We start from the raw sequence: 23,982 nt of genomic DNA, 5'->3' as shown, positions 1-23,982 counted from the left end.
AGTCTACGTCTAACTGTTAAATTTACAGAAAGCTAAACTAAGTCTAAAACTAAGAGTAAGACTAAAAGTCTAAAGAAGTCACCAAACTCCAAAAGGACTTTATTTCGTTCGGTAAGTGTCATAGCACAATGTGAACATATTTTTTTATTGGTGATATCTATTAATTGCGCAAAATCCCATGGAATTCGAAGTTTTGCATGCGTGCAGCGTTGTGCCTCCCATTTTCATGTGCTGTGCACGACGCAATACACCCATGCCATGGCCTGTTTTCGCCGGCCAGGCCCAGGGTTCGCCGGGCGCTCATCTGGATTCTGGGTGTGAGTGACTGATGACGATGAATCCGGCGCGGCGATGAATGAATAGCCTTACATATTGCAGTTAAAACCGAGTTATAATACAGAATTTAAAACTGCAGTTCGGGGAACTGGTTCAGTTTCTTCACAAAATGATTATGATCTATGTTACCTTACCAACAGCTCCTTCCTAGTACAGCTCCACCTTTAGCTCTGACAGTACCGGTACAGGTCAAAAAAGTTTCATGAATATTAAATAAATGGAAAACGATTACGCAATTAATTCGCAAGTGACGATCGAGAGAGGGCTCACTTCGACTAAGGGGGCGCGGTCAATTAAGCTCTCTCCCCCCCCCCCCCCCCCCCCGCCGACTTCGAACGAACACTTTTCCCACTATACTGTAGAATAAAGATCTATTATAAGGAATTCAGAATTTATTTCTTCTTTTTCAACAAAGAGTAAAAGAACATGCTCTATAACCATTGTAACGAGTGAATGTCGACCATATAGACTGAACATGAGAAAAGATATGAGGACTAGACCAGGAGACATACGAAACAATACGGAAATGCAATATTTTATTTTTGGATTGGAATACAAAAGTAAAAACGCATTTTGAAAGAGGAAAAACGTATTTTGAATAAGCGAAAGTGTATGAAAGAAAAACTGTATTTTGAATAAGGAAAAATGTATTTTTGATAAAGAAATAATATTTTGATTTGAAAATTTCATCAAAATCGGATGTAGAATAAGAAAATTATGACATTTTAGAGTTTCCCTTAATTTCACAAAACAGTTATATGCACATCCTGGTCGGTATGCAAATTGGCAGACTGATGACATATCACCCACTCACTATTTCTTTTGTATTTTATTATATGAAATATTCTAGTTTTCTCCTCCTTGTCAATTAGTGAAACAAAGTTTTATTTCTCCCTGAACATGTGGAATTACCATTGTTTTAACAGTTTATAGTTAAGTTAAGTTGGTCCTTCTTGTCAAATCTGTAAAAATTGATTATTGTATTATTCAAACAATAAAAAAAATTGCTATGGTGTGCCCCTCACAATATTTGGATGATTACGATTAGTAATTACGATACACAACTGCATTGAATTTATGTGTTGTATGAAAGCTATATAAATATACACGCAATTTGATTAAAGTTAGTGGCCATCTGTAAGGTTTAAAATGGCTTTAATATCAAGAGGTTCCGGGGCTCCGCCCTGGACCCCACCCAGAAAGCACTGTTGTATGGATGAGTTTGGACCATGGCCCCCAAAAGTTCTAAACCAAACAAAAAAAGGAGAAAAGAAAGAAAAGCAAAGGAAAGTGTGTTATATTTTTCTGAATATCACGTCAAAATCTATCTTCATGTTAGATCCTCATGAAGAGGTGATTTTTTTAATCTCGCTCGAAGTTCGCTCGCTCGAGACCTATATTAAGCTACTTCTTGCCACAAGCGCCATACTCGGCCCCCTCGAGCGTATAGAGCTTCGCCCTGATGCTCACAATCATTAAAAAAATCCTGTTCACCATGGCGTACAAAAAAGAGAGAAAAGGAGAAAGAGAAGTGAATGAAAAATGATATCATCTTTTTAACATTATGTCAAAATCTATCACAAAATTTGATTTTTGCAATAAAAATGTCAATTTTTTTGCTCGTTCGCTTCGCTCTCTCGCATTTATATATATATCTTTTGCCCGATACACCATATCGCCCCCTCAGAATTTTTGCCTTATGACGCCATTGCCTGTTCCATGATATGACCGGGAAATTTTTGGCTCTTGCCCCCCCCCCCCCCCTGGCCTCCAACCCCTGTTACGCCCCTGCTGAGAATTATGTTATTTTCTGAATATTATGTCAAAATCTATCTCAAAATTAGATTTTGTAAATAAAATTTCAACAAAAATGTTTAAGTTTGCCCGATAGGCCTACGTCATACATGTATTTCGCCCCCTCAAATTTTTTTGGCTCATAATGGCACTGAACATAGGTGTCGATTTCTTGTGATGATTGGGGGATGATTGGTGTCTGAGGTAGGGACTTTTTAAAGGGATGGTCAAATAAAAAAAAACAGTAAAATTCACAAAGCAAAATGCTGAAAATTTGATCAAAATCGGGTAACAAATAACGAAGTTATTGAATTTTAAAGATTTGCATTATTCCGGTGAAACAGTTCTCGGCATGTCTTTATGAATATTCATTACGTGGGCTGATGATGTCATATCCCCACTTGTTCTTTTGTATTTTATTTATGAAATTAGAATTATTCAAAAAAATTCTATCAAGAATTAAAACAATTGGATTAACACCTGATAAGTGGATTAGTTATTTATTGCTGAAATTTTATTTTATCACAATGGAGACACATCATTGATTTACACATGTATGAAAAAATGAAACAATTATGTTTTTATGTAATAACTTAAGAAAAAAGGAAAGTGATGATGTGACATCATCGGCTCACCTAATGAATATTCATGACCATGTGCATATGCTGAAAATTATAACTGTTTTTACAAAATATTGATAAACTTAAAAATTCAATAACTTCGTTATTTTTTATCCGATTTTGATGAAATTTTCAGAATTTTGCTTTGTGAATTTTACTCTATTTGTTTAAATACAAATGTTTTCAGCCCGACCATCCCTTTAAGAAATTAACATGCGAAAATCGCATTTTAGAGCTCACTAAAATCACATTCTCGCTAGGCCATGATATTGTAGTCTACTTTCACTATTGAATTACCTTGCAACGCACTACAAGTTTCAAGTTTACAAGTAGGCCTAAAAACAAACTCAAATCCTCGGAGAGAAAAATGAAAGTTGGCCTACTTAAATACGAAATCGCATATGTAACGCCTAAAACAACCAATAATACAGATTTATTAATGATTATTATAACATGAAAATACAGTTTTGTGTAAGGTCAAAAAGTCATCTATGAGATAACTACATTTATTTTTTTTTATCGCGTGTCAGATTCTGACATAATAAGGCAAAAACAAAATAGCAGTACCATCAAAGTTCAAAACTTTTCAAATAATTTACATAGAATTCAAATCTATTTTGTGAAATTTAAGGCCTATATATTATGATCTTCTTGGAAGATCATAGCGTAAGCTCAAATTTTAATGGATCGCCTGAAATTTGAGGCTGCGCCTTGGATTATTGCTCTGTTACCCTTCAATCCGCATGTTCATTCAAAATTTCAAACATATACCAGGCAATTGTGTAATGAGCAAAGGCCTGGAACAATTATGTTATTCATAAATGATGAAGCTACATTTCCAACCTGTGTAACTTCTGTTAAATAACATATAAATGCATTTGTTGTTGAAGCAATTTTGATTTTATGCACCATATGAGAGAGGGCCTAAACCTTAAAGTATGCAGTTATCCATGGCGCATTAAATTACCCTATATCGGCAATAAAGTTCACTTTTCATGCGTTAACTGTTTTCAAAACAGACTTCTCAACTTCACAAAAAAAACTTAGATACGATTAACTAATTTGGGGAACGAATTTTGTTTTTCAGTCTTTTTTTTTTCTTTTGGATTTCTGTGTTGTCAATTTTATTGATTTTAAGTTTTTGATAAATTTATCTATTTTTTTTCTGGAGATATACTGTTATTTTCTTTTTCATGCTTTCGAAATATTTTTTCAGGGGGGATGATTGTACAGGCAACCTCCCTCCCCTGATTTTTTTTTATTGGGGGGATCCCCCCCCCCCTCCCGCGATCGACACCCATGGCACTTGGCCCTTTTTTGTGCATAGAAGAATTATATCATCATTAGAAAGACTGGAGAATGTTTGTAAAATTCCAGAAACTCATATAATGCATGTATCTATTCCAGGAAGTTTCGTTTTGAAAAGTGCATGGAAGCATGCACTGTCGAGGTGACCACGCCCACATCGTTTTTATTATCATCATGCATATTATAACAATTAACATGCATGCAGCTAGCTGCAGCGCAATCACTTACCGTACGATATATTTTTGGAATCAGTTGACGTTAGCGCTGACGTGTGGTCGTCCATTCTCGAATTAAAATCTTGCAGCTTTGTAAATTTTTCGGTTTCACTTTTTCAGTCAGAACTAAGGTAAGAAGGATTGTGGGAAGTTTATGGGTAAAGACAGAGTTAAAAATGCTTTTCCGAGTCTCATCTTCTTGACGTCTTCGGTTGGGACCCGGATAACAAACTTGAAAAGCATAATGTGGGACCGTAATAAAAGCAGAATACATAAGTTAGATCTTCACTTCAGTGCGTCCCAGAAAAAAAGGAAATCGGAATTCCCATCTCTTTTTGATTCAAAATAGAATATGATATTTCATTTACATATGCATATAATTCAATTATTCCTCTTTATTTTGATACCTGATATGAGATGAATGAACACTTCACGCAGTAATGAGCAAGACGAGTTTGACATTTTAAATTTAATGTCAAACTCAAAACAAGGTTAAGCAGAAAAATTGCACAGTCACAACAAAAGACACAAGATTGGTTTGTGATACGATGACCGTGCATATTCAAATTCGACGATTGGTTGGCTCATTTGCCTAATTCTGATTCTGATTCTAATTAGCATTTCTTTTGTATTCTTTGTATTCTCTGATCCCTGAAATGAGAGTGAATTCAGATTAACACGTACATGTAAGTTTCTACAGCTATACAGCTGCACAAATCGTTTCTGATATGCCTCATTATTTATCAGTACAGTGCAGTAGTGAGTAGAGGCGCACGGCCAGTATCATAGTATGGGAGACTGTCTCCCATGCGGGAGATATTTCTCCTAAAGTCCTATATCAGACACTTTTGTAAAGAATTTGGGTATCCAATTTGAGAGACAGTCTCCAGTTTGGGAGACCAATTTCCTTTGTTTACATTTCCTGCTGTCAACTCAACATCGACAAGCTCATTCAAGAAGGCCATTGACAGAACCTTCTAATCCTCAGTCTCACCCAATGTGTTTATGCCCAGGAGGGCCCTGCATCGTACACATCCAGATCCTGCAGAAGGATTACCATGGTGGCAAATAAAAATGTGATAAGCAGATTCCTCATGAAAAATTACTCCTTTTTCACCATTTACTTAAAAATTCACCGTCTACTTTTGTTTTGAGAAGGATTTTTGTTGTCATACACACAAAAAACAAATGGGCTTCTGACCTCAGTGAGACAAAATTTTGGGTGGACAAAATTATGCTTTTGTTGGTGTTTCTTTTATTCTTTTGCAAAGCAAGTCTCCAATATGGGAAACGATCTCCCATATTGGAGAGAGTCTCCCATATTGGCCGTGCGCCTCTACTGTTTGTTTGTAATCTGCCATGCGTGAATGATTTGCTATTAATAATGTTGGTTTCAAATGCAAATGAGAGATGAGATTCCACTCTTGCCATGAGTATAAAATTGAGATCTACCGTGAAAATCATATTTAATAATTGTGAATTCTATATCTGAAAACGGGTTTCCATTTTTGTGGGACACACTTTACATGTATATTGCAGTGTCACGCTCGGTTCAACTAACGTAGATCTACCCCAGGGAGCTCCGGCCCGCGAAGCGGGCTAGAGCCCAGGTGGGTGTTTCATAAAGCTGTTCGTAAGATAAGAACGACTGGTGATCCTTTCTTTTGGTAAATGGTTTACACCATAGGCGATGGTTTAGCGCGTAAGAAAGGATCACCAGTCGTTCTTAAAGTCGCTCTTAACTTACGAACAGCTTTATGAAACGGCCTCCAGGAGTCCACCGTGCATTTGCACATAGACACGGGACTTGAGTAGATTGGGGTCTCAATAACTTACTTTAAAAAATGTGAAAACAGAAATTATGCACTTACCACGATAACATGGATGAAGGTCTATCGTGTGACAGCATCCTGACATCGAGGCACAGATTGGAACCTCAAAAAAACGAAAAGTTCCGTCGCGATACCTCTCATAATTCTTTCAAAATTCATAACAAAATGGCCGATCGAGACTGGGGTAGAGGTATCGCGACAGAACTTTTCGTTTATTTGAGGTTCCAGTCTGTGCCTCGATGTCAGGATGCTGTCACATTTTTCTTAGTAAGTTATTGAGACCCCAATCTACCCCAGTCCCGTGTCTATGTCTAAATGCACGGTGGACTCCTGGGCTCCAGCCCGCTTCGCGGGCAGGAGCTCCCTGGGTTAACGTAGATCTAGAGTCTTATGTCTAATCATCCCATTAAACTATAAATATATTGTATAGAAACAACTTTGTACAGAAAGTAAGCACAATCCAAGAAGGTAGGTGACCTACAGTTATGCATATTTGGTATACATTGTAGGCCTACTCAAAGTCAGGCTGCTGAAAATAATATGAGATAAAGAGAAATCAGTCAAACAAAAGTAAAAACAAACAAAAAATTACCGAAATTGGACAAGGTCAATAACAAAGTTATAACCTTTATAAGTTCATTTGCATTATTTTTTGGGTGAAAAATTTCTGTTCTGTGCATGCCTTCATGAATATTCAATGAGCAAACTGATGATGTCATAATATGACTTGTTCTTTCATTCAAGAAATAAAACAAATCATGATTATTGAATTGGATTGACAACTATTTTAGACGTATGCAATAACTTAGAAATTCATTGCTGCAACTTATTCACACATAGAGCTATATGAAAAATGAAAATGATTTCATGTAATAATGAAGAAAAAGGAAGGTGGGGATGTGACATCCGCCTGCCTTCATGGATATTCATGATGAGGCTGATATATAGATCTAGATCTACAAATGTTTTCACAAAATATTGCTAAAACTTTGAAATTTAAGAACTTCGTTATTATGCGATTTTGATGAAATTTTCATCATTTTGCTCAATAAATTTTATTCTATTTAGATTTCATTATTTTCAACCTGGAGTGCCCCTTAAAAACAGGATGTTGCATTGTATGGTTTTTGTCTCACCTGCATAGCAGAGTGAGACTATAGGCGCCGCTTTTCCGACGGCGACGGCGGCGGCGGCGTCAACACCAAATCTTAACCGAAGGTTAAGTTTTTGAAATGACAGCATAACTTAGAAAGTATATGGACCTAGTTCATGAAACTTGGCCATAAGGTTAATCAAGTATTACTGAACATCCTGCCTGAGTTTCATGTCACATGACCAAGGTCAAAGGTCATTTAGGGTCAATGAACTTAGACCATGTTGGGGGAATCAACATCAAAATCTTAACCTAAGGTTAAGTTTTTGAAATGTCATCATAACTTAGAAAATATATGGACCTAGTTCATGAAACTTGGACATAAGGTTAATCAAGTATCACTGAACATCCTGCATGAGTTTCACATCACATGACCAAGGTCAAAGGTCATTTAGGGTCAATGAACTTTGGCCGAATTGGGGGTATCTGTTGAATTACCATCATAACTTTGAAAGTTTATGGATCTGATTCATGAAACTTGGACATAATAGTAATCAAGTATCACTGAACATCCTGTGCGCATTTTAGGTCACATGACCAAGGTCAAAGGTCAATGAACTTTGGCCATAATGGGGGTATATGTTGAATTACCATCATTACTTTGAAAGTTTATGGATTAGACTCGTGAAACTTGGACATAAGAGTAATCAAGTATCACTGAACATCCTGTGCGAGTTTCAGGTCACATGATCAAGGTCAAAGGTCATGTAAGGTCAATGAACTTTGGTCACCTTGGGGGTATTTGTTGAATTACCATTATATCTCTGTAAGTGTATTGGTCTAGTTCATAAAACGTGGACATAAGAGTAACCAAGTATCACTGAACATCTTGTGCGAGTTATAGTAGTTTTCAAAGTCAGCACTGCTGCTATATTGAATCGCGTGATGCAGGTGAGACCGCCAGAGGCATTCCACTTGTTCTTTCAGATTATGACTTATTTCTAACGTTAGACTAGAAGAGTCTAGCCTTGGCTTTAATATTATGAGTCAGAATCTATTGAATCATATTGATACACTTTCAAATTTTGAATTTTATCTTAATTGTTTTGCAAGTGTGCTATAGAAAGCAGACTACAGGGGAAAGTAATAACATTAGATCTTCTTTAATTTTTAGGCCAATTCAGAATGTCAACACCAACAGAAAATTGGTTTGAATCAAAAATAGAACAATCATACTTAACTAACGTTAGACAAAGAATATTATCATTATGATTGATTATTTATTTATTCATTTAACAAAATCATAAAACATGCATGATACAAACATGGTGTGGCATTAACAAAACAGAATGGAGCAGTGCTGCATGATTAGATGCATTTTGATGTATAAAGTAAATAATTAAGAAGATAGTTATACACATGTACTATAAAGTTTGATTGATTTCAGAAAACAGTTTAGTTTGGACTATGAATTTAAAACGGTTTGTATGCAGTCGAGAATCCATCTAGTTAATTCCCCTTTTCTTTCTTTTTATTTCAGATTTCCTGTTTAAAATGGCCTATCCTGGGTATGGAGCTCCCCAGCAGCCACGCTACCCTGGTATGCCAGGTTATGGTGCACCTCCCGTTCAGGTAAGAGAAAACCCTTGGAACATGTAGCTTGTATGAAAACAACAAAAAATGAATAAAGAATTGTAGGTACACTTAGAAAATTGAAAAAAAAAAATTATATAGCCATCCAGATCAGTTGATTTTGATGATTTAAAATAATGACAGAAAATCATTAATAAGAAGAAAAAAAAAATTGACACAATCAAATACTTACTTTAATATTCTAAAATGTTGAATTTAATCCAGGATATTAGCACTGGACCTAAAATAAAGAATCCCCCAAAACTGCCTGTCTCAAAGGGTTCCATTATTACTCATATTTCGTTCTCAACGGAAAACGCATGCTTTCGAGACAAGCGGGGGGGGGGGGGGGGGGGGGCTTTTCTCAAAGAGTTGGGCAACATTTAGAGATAAGCCAGATATTAGTCCTACTCATTTTTTTAAAGTTGGTTAAGTGCAAAAATGTTGAATTTTGTGAACAGAATCTTACACCTGTCAAACCTCTGGTCATGTGACTTACAAATATTAATGAGTATGCAAATAGCTGCCAATGTACCTGTATATAGAGTCAATCAGATGACAATAAAATCTTTCTTTTTCTCAAAGAGTTGCGCAACATTTAGAGATAAGCCAGATATTAGTACTACTCATTTTTTTAAAGTTGGTCAAGTGCAAAAATGTTGAATTTTGTGAACAGAATCTTACACCTGTCAAACCTCTGGTCATGTGACTTACGAATATTAATGAGTATGCAAATACATGTAGCTGCCAATGTACCTGTATATAGAGTCAATCAGATGACAATAAAATCTTTCTTTTTTTTTTTTACATTTCTTTTCCATCCCAGGACCCTTTGTATCAGTATTTTGCTGCTGTGGCTGGACAGGTAAGTTACATATTTTTCTTTTTAAAATCAATACTCTTATTGATTTAAGATAAAGTTTAGTAAATTGCAACAAAATTTACATCAAATTGTTAAAAAAATGATATTATGCCAAACGACTTTTCAGGAAAATGTATAAATTACAGAGTAATGAACAAATGGAGTTCTCAAAAAAATTACTAAAAAAATGCCCGTCTGTGTAAAGTGTAGTCCCACATGTTGTTTCCTGTGTAAGCTACCCCCAGGAAAAGCATGTGGAAATGAAAAAATATTTAATTTAATTTTTCAAGCAAGCCTGAATTATTTCAATTAAACTTTGTTGTTCTGAATAAGTACTCTGGTTTATGATAAACACTTTAGGATTGCTTCCGACCATTTACTATTGAAATTAGATTTCAGCACCAGAACTCAAAATTAACTTTAAAAGAAAAATTGTAATATATTGAATTTAAAAAAAAGAAGTATTCATGCTAGAAATTAAAGACGTTGCCGACATTTTCTTCTTTTTTCTTTCTTTCCTCCCCTTTTTTGTTTTGGGGAGAAAGGAGTGGTAAGGAATGGATCAACTGATGTATTCGCAACTGACAAAGCTTCGATACCCTATAACAGAAAAATATGCTGTTCTTTTCCTATAATACAATTAGATTTGAACCATATTCTGTCATTGCTCAATAAATACTGTCATAACAATTTATCAAGTACATGGAGATCATTTCTCAGTTGAATAAATGTACTTTTGAGTCATCTTCCACAAATGTACATAAGTACATGTACAAATACCTTTGCCTCTTCCTGTTGTGAAAATAGTATCAAGTAGCATAAAGATTTTTTTTATCGTCAAAATGATTCAAACTCTTTGTACTTGTCTGTCATGCTCTCTGTAAAAGTATTCAGTATTTATGATTATTTTGGTTTGATTGTTTTCTGTTCACTCATATTCCTATCACATTGTTACTGTGCGTTGAACTGTGTTCACTCACTGGTGCCACAACATTTGCTCTGGGCTGTATTTCAGCTTAGATACAGGGTTAGGGTAAGGGTTGCAATAGGGTTTTATGTTAGGATAGGGTATAGTGTTAAAATCCAGAGTTGAAGTTGGTCATTCGATTTGTGTGTGGAATTTACAGCAGAGCATTTGTCGCCAGAGCAATTGCCATGGAACCTCGCTCATTCACTACATGCCCAAGATCTATTTTTAGACATGAAGCCATTATTGCTCTAGTTGACCCCACATTATGACGTTCTGTATTTGATCCGCTTGTGTGGGTAAACATTCAGACCCATTGCTTGTTTAATGAGTTTGTGCAAATACATTTGTATGCGGATACATGCAGTTATTAAGTTTCATGGAATATGATTTGAAACTAAAACTTGTTTTTAGTTTCCAGTCAGGAGGAGTAATTACATGTACATGAAGCCTAGTTTACAATGATGCAATGCAACAAAGCTCTATATAGTCATAATTGCTAAGATATGAGATGAGGGAGCATTTTATGAAACAAACAGTTGGAATTGATGCAATCAATCTCATCTCTGGAAAACCACTACAAAAATACAACAAACAAACATGTGCAAAATGCAGATTTTAAACCTGGACACTTCCGTTACTCTGTACCCTACCCTCATATTCTTGTCATGTCATTTGATTGATGGCTGTGATTAACAAATTTGTATCTTTTGTGTGTACATTGTTTTGTTTACTTTCCATTTGACATTTTTGTATCAGTTTGTATACAATTAGTATTGGAATATGTAAAGTGAAAAAAAAAAATAGCTAAAAATTTATATGCACTTATTGTACTATATATTATTTGCTGATGTACATGAGCATATAATGGCTATATAAATGGACTGTATATTATTAGTAGTATTTAAGAGGGAAAATCCCAATTTTGTTGAAAGAGAGAACCACTTAAACCACTTTGTCCCTATTTTTGTTATCTCTCTGTACTGGGGAGTGTTTCATCAACATTTTCATCCGACAAGTTGTCAGATCTGACATCTTTCTCTGATGTTGATTGGCTGAGAGGTACTGTTACTATGGTAACTGTCGGATAAAATGGGACTTGTCGGATAAAACGTCCGACAAGTCCTTTCATGAAACGCCCCCCTGAAGTCAGCAATGTCCTTCCTTATTTTCAGCCTCTGTCTTTCCATCCATCCCACTTTCTTGGGTTTGGTACATGTACGTGATAGGTATGCATGCAATTTCGTTCAAGTAATTGGCCAAGGTAGTGTACATGTACACTCCAAGTCAATGAGTTTGAAATGAATGAATTAAAAAAAATGGCACTGAAAATTTATTTAGTCTTGAAATATTAAAGAGCAAACATAAAAATGATGAGAAAACATAATCGAACCAAACGAAGCAGATTTTACTCCAGTGATCCGATAATATTTGGAACAATGTATGCTATTATTCTCTATACAGTCGAGTGCATTAAACACCAGTAGGCAATAATAATTTACTATAATGTCAGTTGATGACCACTTTGCCTTGTTTTCTTCACAGGACCAACAGATAGATCAGAAAGAGCTCCAACAATGTTTGACAAGTTGTGGGATAGCAGGAACATATCAGCGTAAGATACAACATTTCGTCTTCTTTGTGGATGTATATGAATTGCTGTACACATGCGTGACCAAATTATTTCTAAACACCTCTTAAATGAGTTTTTCTCTGTTTGCAAATTGCAAAATAACCCCTTAAACATGTTTTTTGCGGACTTTATCTACACAATTTGGCCCCTAAGCAAGTTGTCGCCAGAATATGACCTCGGGGGAAAGCTTGGGGAAAAACATACCCTAAACACGTTCGGCTAGTCTTTGAAAAAAAAGCTTTGGAAAAACATACCCCTAAATATGTTGACCCCGCAACTGATCATTGACCAGTCTTTGAAAACCACCCTTTTCCTTGAAAATCAGTGTTTTTGATACCCTTAACGAGCGCACGCGCGCCTGCGTCCAAAACTGGAAAAAAAAACGCCCCTTTAAAAGCATTTTTTTTTTTAGTCACACATGTGTACAGCAATATATTTGACTGCTAGATGGATGTCTTGGTACAAGAAACGTTTCAACAATGAGAAGTGTATGGCAGAAAATTCTGTCACATGTACAGTAAGTTGTAATGAAAAAAATACAAATATTCTTCACAATTAAAAAAATGCTGTTTGAATTGTATACAAATGGGAAATTCTATGCTGTATTAAAGGCTATTGTATTTGTTAAAATGTATCTTTTTTATGGGTTTAAACTTTTCTCTTATTTTGTTTATTTTCATTTCCAGCGTTTAGTATAGAGACCTGTACATTGATGATCAACATGCTTGATGTATCCTTTTGAAATCTTATATCGCTATGCTGGGATGGAAATGACGATGATGATGAATAGTAGTAACGATGATGATATGGAGGAAGAGGAGAAGGAGATGGAGGAGGAATTTGATGATGATGATAATGATGATGATGTTGATGGTGGTGTCGGTGATGATGATGATGAAGATGATGATGTTGATGATGTTGATGATGGTGATGATCTGTTAGTGATGATCGAATAATAACATTATCAGACCTGCCAACCAGTACGTTTTAGCCGTATTTAGTACGTTTTTGCAACCAAAATACGGCAGTACGTTTTTTTCTTTGAAAAATACGTTTTAATGTTTTGTTTATCATCTGCAAGAGCAGTGCGCATTTTAGCTTGCATGCAGCTTGAGCGCTGCGATGAGCGAGTGCGCCAAGCATTTTATTATGAAATACAGTTTTTTTTATCACAGAATACAGTTTTTCATTCCCAGAGGTTGGCAGGTCTGCATACTTATCTCACACGGTAAAAATACTGATTTTTTGGTCAAAATACTGATTTTGGGGGATAAGAATACTGAAAATGCAAAATACAACTTGGCAGCTCTGCATTATGATAATATTTATTAATATCAGTCATTGAAGTCATCCTGTTCAATAAATATCATGAAGAGAACTTAATACTAGCCAAGCAATAGTATTTCCTTGATTGACTTCACCCTTCACTTCAGAGAGATTTTTCTGGAAAGATGGGCTTCACAGAATTCAAAGAACTGTGGACGGTACTCCAGCAGTGGAAACAAACCTTTACACAAGTTGACCGAGACCGATCTGGCCAAATCGATGGTCGAGAACTGGCAGGAGCACTCGCTTCATTCGGTAAATTTGACGTACTGTCAGTTCTGTACTTCCCTTGTCGGGACCCTTCAGGGGGTCCTTTTTATAAAGACTTGGTATCACAAAAAAATCACAATAACAAGTTTATCGGAAGTTTACTGTGGCAGAAGTAGTGTAGTAGTTCTGACTCTCGTCTTGTAATCAGAGGGTTGTGTGCTCGAATCCGACAGCAGCCTAGCATCCTTTGGCAAGGCATCAATCCAAACTGTGCCTCTCTCAACCCAGTTGCTGAATGGGTACCTGGTAGGAAGTGAAAGTTCTAGCTTGTCCTGTATTGTTTGCGTCTCAATGACGATTGATTTGTTATGACTTCATGATCATAAATAAGGTAGAATTGTTTTAATTCCATTTTTTTAAAGAAGAAAGCATTGATTTATGGCTTTTTGAGTTATTTTCGCTTAATTAGGACCCCATGGAAGAACAGTAATATTTTGTAAATATCACTGAAATTAGCTATCCATTGTAAATATTTTCATGATTTTCATGTATTTTATTTATCACTATTATATGGAAATAAAAACAAACAAACATTTATATTTTGGTGTTTATGATCATTACAGGATATAGGTTATCACCCAACGCCATTGGTGCCCTCATGAGACGGTATGGAGTCAACGGCCAGATTCAATTTGATTCCTTTGTTGGATGTGCAGTACGTCTACGTGCCTTGACAGGTACATGTATGGTGTTGTCATCACCCCACTGGGTGATCTCAAGGTTCCATGACATTTGCTCCGGCGACAATGGCTCCACTGCAAATTCCACACATTAATGCAATGACCAACTTCAACCCTGGATTCAACGCTATACCTTATCCTAAACCAAACCCTAAACCCAACATAAAACCCTGTTGCAACCCTAACTCTGGACGAAATAAAGCCCGGAGCGAATGCCGTCGTAGCAAATGTTGTGTCACCGATTTCAAGTATGCACAGTATTAAAATTTAGTGCTGGTGTTGTGACAACCCCAGCCACAACACCGTACCTGAAAAGAAGTTGGTGTCGGGATGTTCATTGGATAGAGCTTTATACCTTGTAATAAACAATTATATTCTTTTTTAATTCTTGCATTGCTTTTTGTATTTGCATTCTTTACGTCAAGATTTTACTGCAATTTCTACTTGATTTCCATTTCATTGTTGAGACGTCACAGGCTATTGATAGCGTAATCGGTGTTGGAGCTGGGTTCACCAGCCTGTTCACACTCTGAACACCGAACTTGAAATCACCCAAGGATGGGGCAAATAGCAAAAGTCACAAAATTCTGTGTAAAAGGCAAAACATCTTGATGATTACATAATTGTATCAAAGAGTAGAAAGTAGATTTGGGGTACATAAAGATTAGAACTTTAAATTAGCTCAAATGTAACATTACTCATCAATTTCAAAGAAAAGGGCCGGTGGCTGGTGCGAGGCTGTTGTACCACTAGCAATGATAATGAAATTTAATGAATGGTCGTACCAAAACTCCCAATTAATTCTTCTTTTCTTTTATCATTTTATAGATTTCTTCAGGAAAAAAGACACACAACAGAATGGAAATGCGATGATGCAGTATGATGAGGTAAAAACATAATTTCTTGCCCTTTGGTGATACATTTACATTCTTTCTTGTATGCTATGAAATTAGTTGATTAATTTATAATTGTTTTACTTCAATTTACTTTCATTTATTTAAAAATTGAAAGTAATATTTTGAGGTAGATATTGCATGCATTTTGGCCTAATCACATTCATTATTGTTGTTGTTTTTGTTTTATATCTATTTTGCTTTCTTATTGTTAATTACAATTTGGGTTCTGGGTTGAATGGCATTTGGTTCTTGCTCTAAATGTGGACATTCATTTTCTGCTTTTGCTGATAGTTTTGTGTATGTATCAGTTATGAGCAAAATTCTGTGCTTTGTTGATGAGTAAGAATCCCACTGTAAAGCAATTATTGTAGCAGCTTTCATGTATTTGACTGTCGGCACTGTTTTGGCTTAGATGGAATCTTGAGGAATAGCAACATTTGAAGAAAAACTGGCAGGATTCCTGATAATGCCAAGCGATCTGTTACAATCGGCCTTTCCTAGCTGATCACGAAAAGTTTTGAGCAGTACAAATTATTTTCTACAATTAAAACGATTGCCACAACTGACCTCAAGATTTTCGGGGGGCTACGTTTGTATTGACCAACCTTCTTTCTCTATTTGATTTGTATTGTACATGTGTATGGCTCTGTGTTGGAGTCCCCAATGCACTCACAAGAAACAATATGTCTAGTTTTCATACTATGTTTCATACCTTCAAAAATATATAGACTGACCCTTTTTTTTGGGGGGGGGGCTGAAGTTCTGGCAAATTTTTTGGGGGAAGGGGAATCCTTACCATAACAAAGACCCCAGAATCCTTATGATGCCTACTATAATAATAATAATAATAATACAGGTATATTTACCCAGGGAAGCCGCTTCAGTTCCGAAAACTGTTCTCCCAGCGGGCCCTGCTATTATTATTACCCCGGCTTTAGCTGGGCTGCCTAGGCGCTCAAAGCATTCAAGGAATTTCTTCCTACCGGGTACCCATTCATCTCACCTGGGTTGAGTGCAGCACAGTGTGGATAAATTTCTTGCTGAAGGAAATTACGCCATGGCTGGGATTCGAACCCACGACCCTCTGTTTCAAAGTCCGAAGACTAATCCACTGGGCCACAACGCTCCACTACTAAAGGTTAATTGAAACTGTTTTGATTCCTGGGCCCCATCTTACAAAGAGTTGTAATTTATCCAAATCATCCAATCATTCTCAGCTATATCAAAATCCGTCAATGTAATAATTTTTCTACAGGAAATTTGCAGAATGTCCTTTGTAAAGAAAGAGAAGCATACTGAATTTTCGAGAAAGCAATGAATGTATTAATAAACATCATATCTAGAAAATATTTTGAACAATCATGCAGTTAAGATGTTGACATTGCTGGCTTTCCATAGTTGTGGTTGATCGGATTAATCTCGACTCTTAATGACGGGGACCTGAACTGCTTTTTTGTGATGGTATTATATGTTTTACTACACGTAGCTGATATACATTTCTTCAATTCTCATTTTGTCTTATCTATCTTCATTTCATACGACAGTTTATTACATACACCATGTCTGTTTGATGTTACAAGGCGAAGAAAAGAAAAGGTACCCATCCATTTTTTTTTAATCATGAAAGAACTTTTTAACATTGGCTCTTAATGTGTCGCACGAATTGCAGCACTGTGGTCCATATTCTGAAGTTCAGTTTAATCTGAACCATGGTCTAACTCTGTGCTAAATTTGTGGAAAGGCAAAATGTCTAAATTATAAATGCTTCTTATATCATGAAAGAACTTTTTAACATTGGCTCTTAATGTGTCGCACGAATTGCAGCACTGTGGTCCATATTCTGAAGTTCAGTTTAATCTGAACCATGGTCTAACTCTGTGCTAAATTTGTGGAAAGGCAAAATGTCTAAATTATAAATGCTTCTTATATTTATTGTGGTCTTTTCTGATGCTTTCATTGTTAAAAAGACAGCTGTCTTATTCATCATTCCTAGACAATCAAGAATGATTTTTGGGTGTCAATTGAGCTGATAAATTGCACCTCTACTGATAGAGATTTGTGTCGCAATTGGTTATCCATAGTTAAACCGCAACTTTAGATATGAGTTTAAAGTAAACCCAAGTTCAGAATATGACCCTATGGGGTATATTATTCGGTGCAAATTTGCAAGAGGGACATGTATGAGAGTCAAGCTGCTGTGCCAATAATAATGGATCTCTGAAATTAAGGGATGATGGTATCAAGTTGATGAGAAAGAAAATGCTTGTCAGAAATATTTTGAAGAAAAAAATTTGGTCCTTGTTAGGCCCTTTCCCCTCCTGATCAGATCAATCCCGGTTCCCGCCTTGCTGTCAGAAACTCATTTGTACATGTAGGGCTTACATTATCTTAGGGGCTCTGGGCTGAAGTTAAATGCTTCTCCATTCTGTGTGAATTGATTTTTCTGCTGTCATGTCTGTTTCCTTTACAATTATATGAAGATTTGAGATTTATCCCCTTAAAGTCATGTGCGTATTATTTGAAATACTGTTTCGTTTGCTATTCAAATTGCTAGTCTGTGAATTAGAATACATCTCCATGACATGAGATTCAATATGTTCAGCTTCAATTACCACTTTGATATGAAATATTGACAGAGCTATTAAAAGGTATAATTTTGTTTCTAGGTCTCATTTGTTCAATGTTGATGCTTTTAATTTGTTTCACTGCTTGTAGCTGCTATGTATCTCTGTTCATTATTATTCAAAATTCTCATTTCTTCTTCAATATATCACCCTTGTTTCATACAATAGTACATTTCATCTACAATGTGTATATATTAAGAGTGTGTATCAATTAAAGTGTAAAAGAGATAAAAATTATAGTTTCAAATGGGAAATTTTGAACTGCCTAGTGGAGGAATGGGAATTTTTTTATCAAGAGATAAGAGTTCTTACAAAAACTTTGCCCGACTTAATCTCCTCACAAATTAAAGAATCAATAATTTACCATTCAACAATTACAGAGTCTGCCAATTCCCTATTCATTCCCTTTTTTTTGGGGGGGGGGTGCCATTTTAACCCATGTGTTCCCATTTCTGTGAAAATATTTCTCTAGTATTGAATGGGAAACTTATCTTAGTTTTGGAAATTTCGTAGTGAGTTGTTCCTATGTATTTGCTGTCATGGTTGGCAGGTATGGATAATTATATTCAATTGCCACTCACTGTTGTAAGACTGGAATGTACATGTAAGAAGAAGCTCTTGTAATATTCACATTATTGACCCTTACCGAAGCTTTAGAGTGTGTTAATTCTCAACATATTGGTTGTAGCCAACGTTTGAAATTTTATTGAATTAAAAATTTTTCTTTTCTTTTCGTTCCTCCACAGTTCATTGCCAACACCATGGCTATGTAACACGGCTACTGTTTATATTGGTGAGTTCATTGAACACAAGGGAGAAGACAGAGTGGAGAGTCTCAAGGAGGATTTAAAGCCTCTTATTTTTTAATAGAAAGTTTACCTTTAGCTACAAATAGATGTAACTGCCTTGATGTATGTAATGACTTGATGTAATATTACTCCGATATTCTGCTCATGGAAACAAGTTTCATACAAACCCAGAGGTTCCCATCAGGGCAGATCTTGGGTCTGTTTCATAAAAAATTGTTAATATAATAACAAATTTCCAAGAATACTGAAATCATTCAATTTTATTGGCTGATAGTGAGAATTTTTTCATCTCACTCTGCCGGAAAAACTTCTTTTTCTAAAAGAACTATTGCTACGGGATCTGTCACATAGCGTATTCTGGCTGCCGCTTCATGAAAGCTTTATTTACTTACTTTAATTATTTCATTAGCTTGAAACTGTTATTGGAAATTTGTTACTATAACTAGTATTACATATGTATGGCAAGCCATTTCATCACTAACTCCTATTTCTTGATAGAAATCCAATTCTTGATATCAAATATGAGATTATTGATATTCAGAGTGAATTATTTCTAGACAAACACTTTTTATTGCCAACAAAATGTCTATTCTTGCTATTAAGAATTATATACATGTATATTCTTGATATCAATTATTGCAATTAATGATAACATAGCTTGCCATGTGTCATTTCAAGGGCCCTGTAACATAAAGAGTTACGATCGAGTATCCAATCAGGATCCTTGTTGCAAATACCTTTTGCAGTAAAGTCTTGCAGTGAACCAATCAGATTGCTTTGTTTTAACCCTATCTAGGCTAGGGTATTTTGGGAGATCATATGGGGGGGGCAGGCCCCCCCTTGAGATCTCGGTCATCGATCGCGCGATTGCGCTGAAAATTGGCACGCAGCTTGCCTGGAACATAATCTACAAAATTCTGTAATAATTTATTTCATGCAAATCGCTATTAATTATGCTAATTTATGCGTAATTAGTATGCAAAATTATACTTTTTCCTTTAAATCCCTAAATAGAAACTCTTTGTGGTGTTCTCAGCAAATGAACATGAAAAAAAATGCGATATCAGAACAATTTCTCATACTATTATATTGTTTTTGCAATTTCTTTTTTTTTGTACCTTTTGTTTTTTATTGTTCTTCAATGAACTTTGAGACTCTTTTGAGATCATAAACAGCATAAAATAAACCCATTTAGACCACCAAAACTAAAAATAATCCTACAATTATGATTATGGGTTGAAACAATTTGCCTTGACTTTGTTCACAAAATCACGTTTTTGAGCAATTTTTGGTCTGACATGCACTTACAAAATGTTGCGTAATTTTTAAACCGCGTACCCGGTTGTCGCAAATTTGATCTCAAAAGATGCGCAAGACTTGAAAGTAAAGTCAGCGAGTGGCGCGGTAAAAAAAATTCGCGCGGCAAAAATATTGTGTGAATCGTTGAGGGGGGCCTCAGAGGCCCCCCCCCCCCCCTGGCCTAGATAGGGTTAATTGGCAATTGATTGTAAGTCGTGATGTAACAGAACATCTGGGCCCCATTTTACAAAGAGTTACAATAGATCCGATCAGCCCCAACTTTATGGAAATCCATCTATGTCATATTTTTTTCTTCAGGAAATTTACACAATGTCCTTAGTAAACAAAGAGAAGCACACTGAAATTTCAAGAAAAATATGAATATACATCATATGTAGAAAATATTCTTCTATTAAAACAAATATGTATTTTAGATGTTGACATTGCTGGCTCTCCATAGTTGTGGTTGATTGGATCAATCATAATTTTTTGTAAGACGGGGCCCTGTATATGGCTTTCATGATGAAAACTCACCAAGCTGTAGACACCTCTCACGTAAAAAGATATGACATGCTTTATAGCAAGTCATTTACATCTAAAACAAATTGCCAAGCCAGACCTGTTAAGAAAATTTGTGAATTATTTTTGTCATGTATATGTTTGTAGTGCAAAGGCTGTGACTCTGATAGTTTTATTACCTATTATTGTATTTATATATATATATATGCGGGACTATTGTATGTGTTTTTTTTTCAATGAATAGTTAATCATGTATATGTACAATGTAGTACTAGTTATTGTGAAAAAGTAAATTAAAGGGCTGCATGTGCCACCCTGCCATCTCTGAGAAATTATGTACAGTAAGAAAAATAATATTAAATAATCAAACCTGAAAATTTCATTTTTTTGATGAAATATGATAGAGATACAGTATTTGGAACTTTTCATTGTTTGTAAAATTTTGAACAAAATGATACGAGTGTAGTGCTAATGCCACAAGCCCACCTTTCTGTATCTACAAATATTGTTATATGGATTGCAAATATTGAAATTTTCTGCTCCTAATAATGTGAAACATATTTTGGCTTTTGTGTCTTTGAATGTTTTACTTATAAATAGTGCTATACAAATGCTATTCATCATCAAAATGTGAACTATTCAACACTGTTATCCATTTTAACACAGCAAGATATTCTTTATGCATCTGTGACGAAATTAAATGTCTCAGATTCTGCATGATAAACTTCAAAGAATATAGTTGACATCTACAGCTCACTCATTTGCATATAATATTTGTAGAACTATACAAAACTTTATGGAATTGTGTTTCTCGAACTCTTGTCATTTTTATCAGATTTTGAAATTTGTTTACTGTTTTCTTTTGTATTTTACTCCCTTCATTCTTATCTATCACTTTATTGGTTGAAAAAATAGATTACTAATAACAAGGTCAATTAAAAGGGTGCAAATTTTAAGGAACTACCTTGACACTTGTAAAAATCTTTATAATACTTGTATGTCTTTCACTCATTGATTGCTATTTCTACACGATGCAAGGCTTTATTGCTTAAAGGAGAATGAAACTCTTGCAGCAAGTTAGCTTTTGTGAAAGCAGAAAAATCAAAGAATAAGATCAACAAAATTTTGAGTAAAATAGGACTAGCAATAGAAGAGTTATGAGCATTTGAATGTCGAGATCACTAATGCTATGGAGATCCTCCCAATGGCAACGCAACCAAGATCTATGATATCACAGATGAACAACTCTCCCCTTTTGGACACTGAAAATATACCCCAAAACATCTCTTTTTGCTCATTCTAATCATATGACAAACGATTCATCAATGATATAATGTTGTGAAACCTCTGTACTTGTCCTCTCATAAAGAGAATACCTCACCTTGTGATAGATTCTATAAAAGTGAGAATATAAGTGAAATAAGTACTAAAGCAATGAGGGAGTTGTACGTGTGTGACATCACAGATCTTGGTCGCATTGCCAACAGGAGGATCTACATGGCATTAGTGATCTCAATATTCAAATGCTCATAACTTTCTTATTATTCATTCAATCTTCCTCAAACTTTCAACAATATGTTTCTTTGATTTTTCTCTTTGATATGGATTCAGCTGGTTTCAAGGGTTTCATTCTCCTTTAAGTTCATTGTTCGCTTTTAATACATTAAAGTACAACAATGTATACAAAGTATACATATAATCTTTCATTTCAGTGTATTTAGGGTGAAGTACTTCAGACTCTGTTTTGTATGCATTCTAGGAGAACAGATAAGTCAAAGCCGAGGAATTCATTTCATAATTGTGAACTATATTGGTGTATGAAAAGTGGTCTTTGTTTGAAATTATATTCATTTGGTGTTTAAATTAAGTCAGAATGTAAACTGATTAGATTAATAAACTTTGAGTTGAATTGGTATTGATTATATTGCACTTGCTATTATCAGAATTAGTTCCATGCTAATTTCTATTTTCGTTTCTTGCAGACTTTATTCCTTTTTTTCTAGAAACCAGTACATGCTCTTGTTTTTTGTTGTTATTCTGTATGTGTAGGCTGCATTCGGGGCAGCATTGATATAATTGTGGTCGCGTCATGGTCTAATGGTTCTGACTCTCGCCTTTCAAACAGGGTCGTGGGTTCGAATCCTAGCCATGACATGTTTTCCTTCAGCAAGAAATTTATCCACACTGTGCTGCACTCGACCCAGGTGAGGTGGATGGGTACCCGGCAGGATTAATTCCTTGCATGCGCTGAGCGCCGGTGAAGGTAGCTCGAGCTAAAGCCGGGGTAATAATAGCAGCGCTTTGTATCCTCAGAAAAAAAGCGCTTTATAAATTCAGCTTATTATTCTTATTATTAATAGTCTCTTTTAGTGAAAATGAGATAACAGTTAGCCACAATTAATTACTTGGTTAATTTTATAATGTGAATAATTGTCAATGTTTAAGCCATGTTGAATTATGTGAAACATTCATGAAAATATGAAGATATATGCTATCCTTTTGTATTGTATGAAATACCACATAATTTTAATTATCTCTTCTTCTTTTATATACATGTACATCAAAGAATAAAGACTATTGACTTGTAATTTGGAGGATTTAAAATCTTATATAATAACTGACTTGATATTAAAGTGTGGGCAAAAAATAAAGGTGGAAACTGGATGAAGGGAGAGAGGGAGAGAGACAGAGTGATGGAGATGGGGGTTCCAATTTTTTTTAAATGAAGAATCTAGACAAGAAAGGCGGTGTGCGAAAAAAGAGGAGATGAAAGCGAAGTGGAGATCAAAAGGGTTACAAGCTAGGTTTTTCAACAGTAAAAGAAGAAATAAAGAGGAGGGGGAAGGAGAAAGAGGAGAAAAATAGGACGGAGAAGTGTATAAGAAGGAAGAAATGTAGAAGAAAGGAATAAGTGGAGAATTTATTTTTTTATTTATTTTAATTTTATTTGTCTTCTTTACCCAGGGTAGCCTGTTCAGTGATTGACACACCATTCTCAATCAGGGCCCTGCACAATATTAGAACAATCATAAGAATACATTTTATACAACACAATTGTTACATTAAAATATATTTACAAAACAGCGAAAGGATATGAGTAATTGAAAAAAAACAACCAGTAATTAGTAGGAAATAAAGGAAAAAATTCTAGGTATGCAAATTACTTATAGGTTACTTACGTTTTCATAATTGTAAGCTTATATTCAATTGAGTGAAAGTGCAAGAGGAATTTAGAAATCGATATATTAAACAAAAAGACTTTATTGA

At 35.3% G+C, this 23,982-nt stretch overlaps 1 protein-coding gene across 5 annotated transcripts; it reads left to right on the top strand.

Moving 5' to 3' along the window:
- The first annotated feature begins 4,178 nt into the window (after positions 1 to 4,178).
- Positions 4,179 to 23,303, top strand: LOC129274532 (sorcin-like). Of its 5 annotated transcripts, none has more exons than XR_010295397.1 (11): positions 4,224 to 4,404; positions 8,739 to 8,830; positions 9,657 to 9,695; positions 12,205 to 12,274; positions 12,979 to 13,022; positions 13,726 to 13,873; positions 14,452 to 14,565; positions 15,397 to 15,455; positions 17,009 to 17,060; positions 18,835 to 21,714; positions 22,338 to 23,303. XR_010295397.1 is itself a non-coding variant. In XM_064108139.1 (10 exons), exons 2-9 carry the CDS (start codon positions 8,753 to 8,755, stop codon positions 17,033 to 17,035), a joined length of 579 nt encoding a protein of 192 aa, XP_063964209.1. In that variant the 5' UTR covers positions 4,179 to 4,404; positions 8,739 to 8,752; the 3' UTR covers positions 17,036 to 17,060; positions 18,835 to 23,303. The 5 variants fall into 5 exon arrangements, 2 of the variants coding, with proteins under 2 accessions (XP_063964209.1, XP_063964210.1); XR_010295396.1 differs by having other exon boundaries at positions 18,835 to 21,761; positions 22,357 to 23,303; XM_064108139.1 differs by having other exon boundaries at positions 4,179 to 4,404; positions 18,835 to 23,303.
- Positions 23,304 to 23,982: the final 679 nt, after the last annotated feature.

Source organism: Lytechinus pictus, chromosome 13 (genome assembly GCF_037042905.1).
Source record: "Lytechinus pictus isolate F3 Inbred chromosome 13, Lp3.0, whole genome shotgun sequence".
NCBI classification, from domain to species: Eukaryota; Metazoa; Echinodermata; class Echinoidea; order Temnopleuroida; family Toxopneustidae; genus Lytechinus; species Lytechinus pictus.
The sequence above is the reverse complement of the archived record's forward strand: the minus strand, read 5'-3'. Positions and strand labels throughout refer to the sequence as shown.

Bases quoted from the DNA above. Each gene is read 5' to 3' on its own strand.
- LOC129274532 (XM_064108139.1), top strand. From the start codon at position 8,753: ATGGCCTATCCTGGGTATGGAGCTCCCCAGCAGCCACGCTACCCTGGT. The intron at 13,023-13,725 runs GTATCCTTTTGA...CCTTCACTTCAG, and splicing joins TGATGATCAACATGCTTGAT to AGAGATTTTTCTGGAAAGAT. The intron at 15,456-17,008 runs GTAAAAACATAA...TTCATACGACAG, and splicing joins CGATGATGCAGTATGATGAG to TTTATTACATACACCATGTC.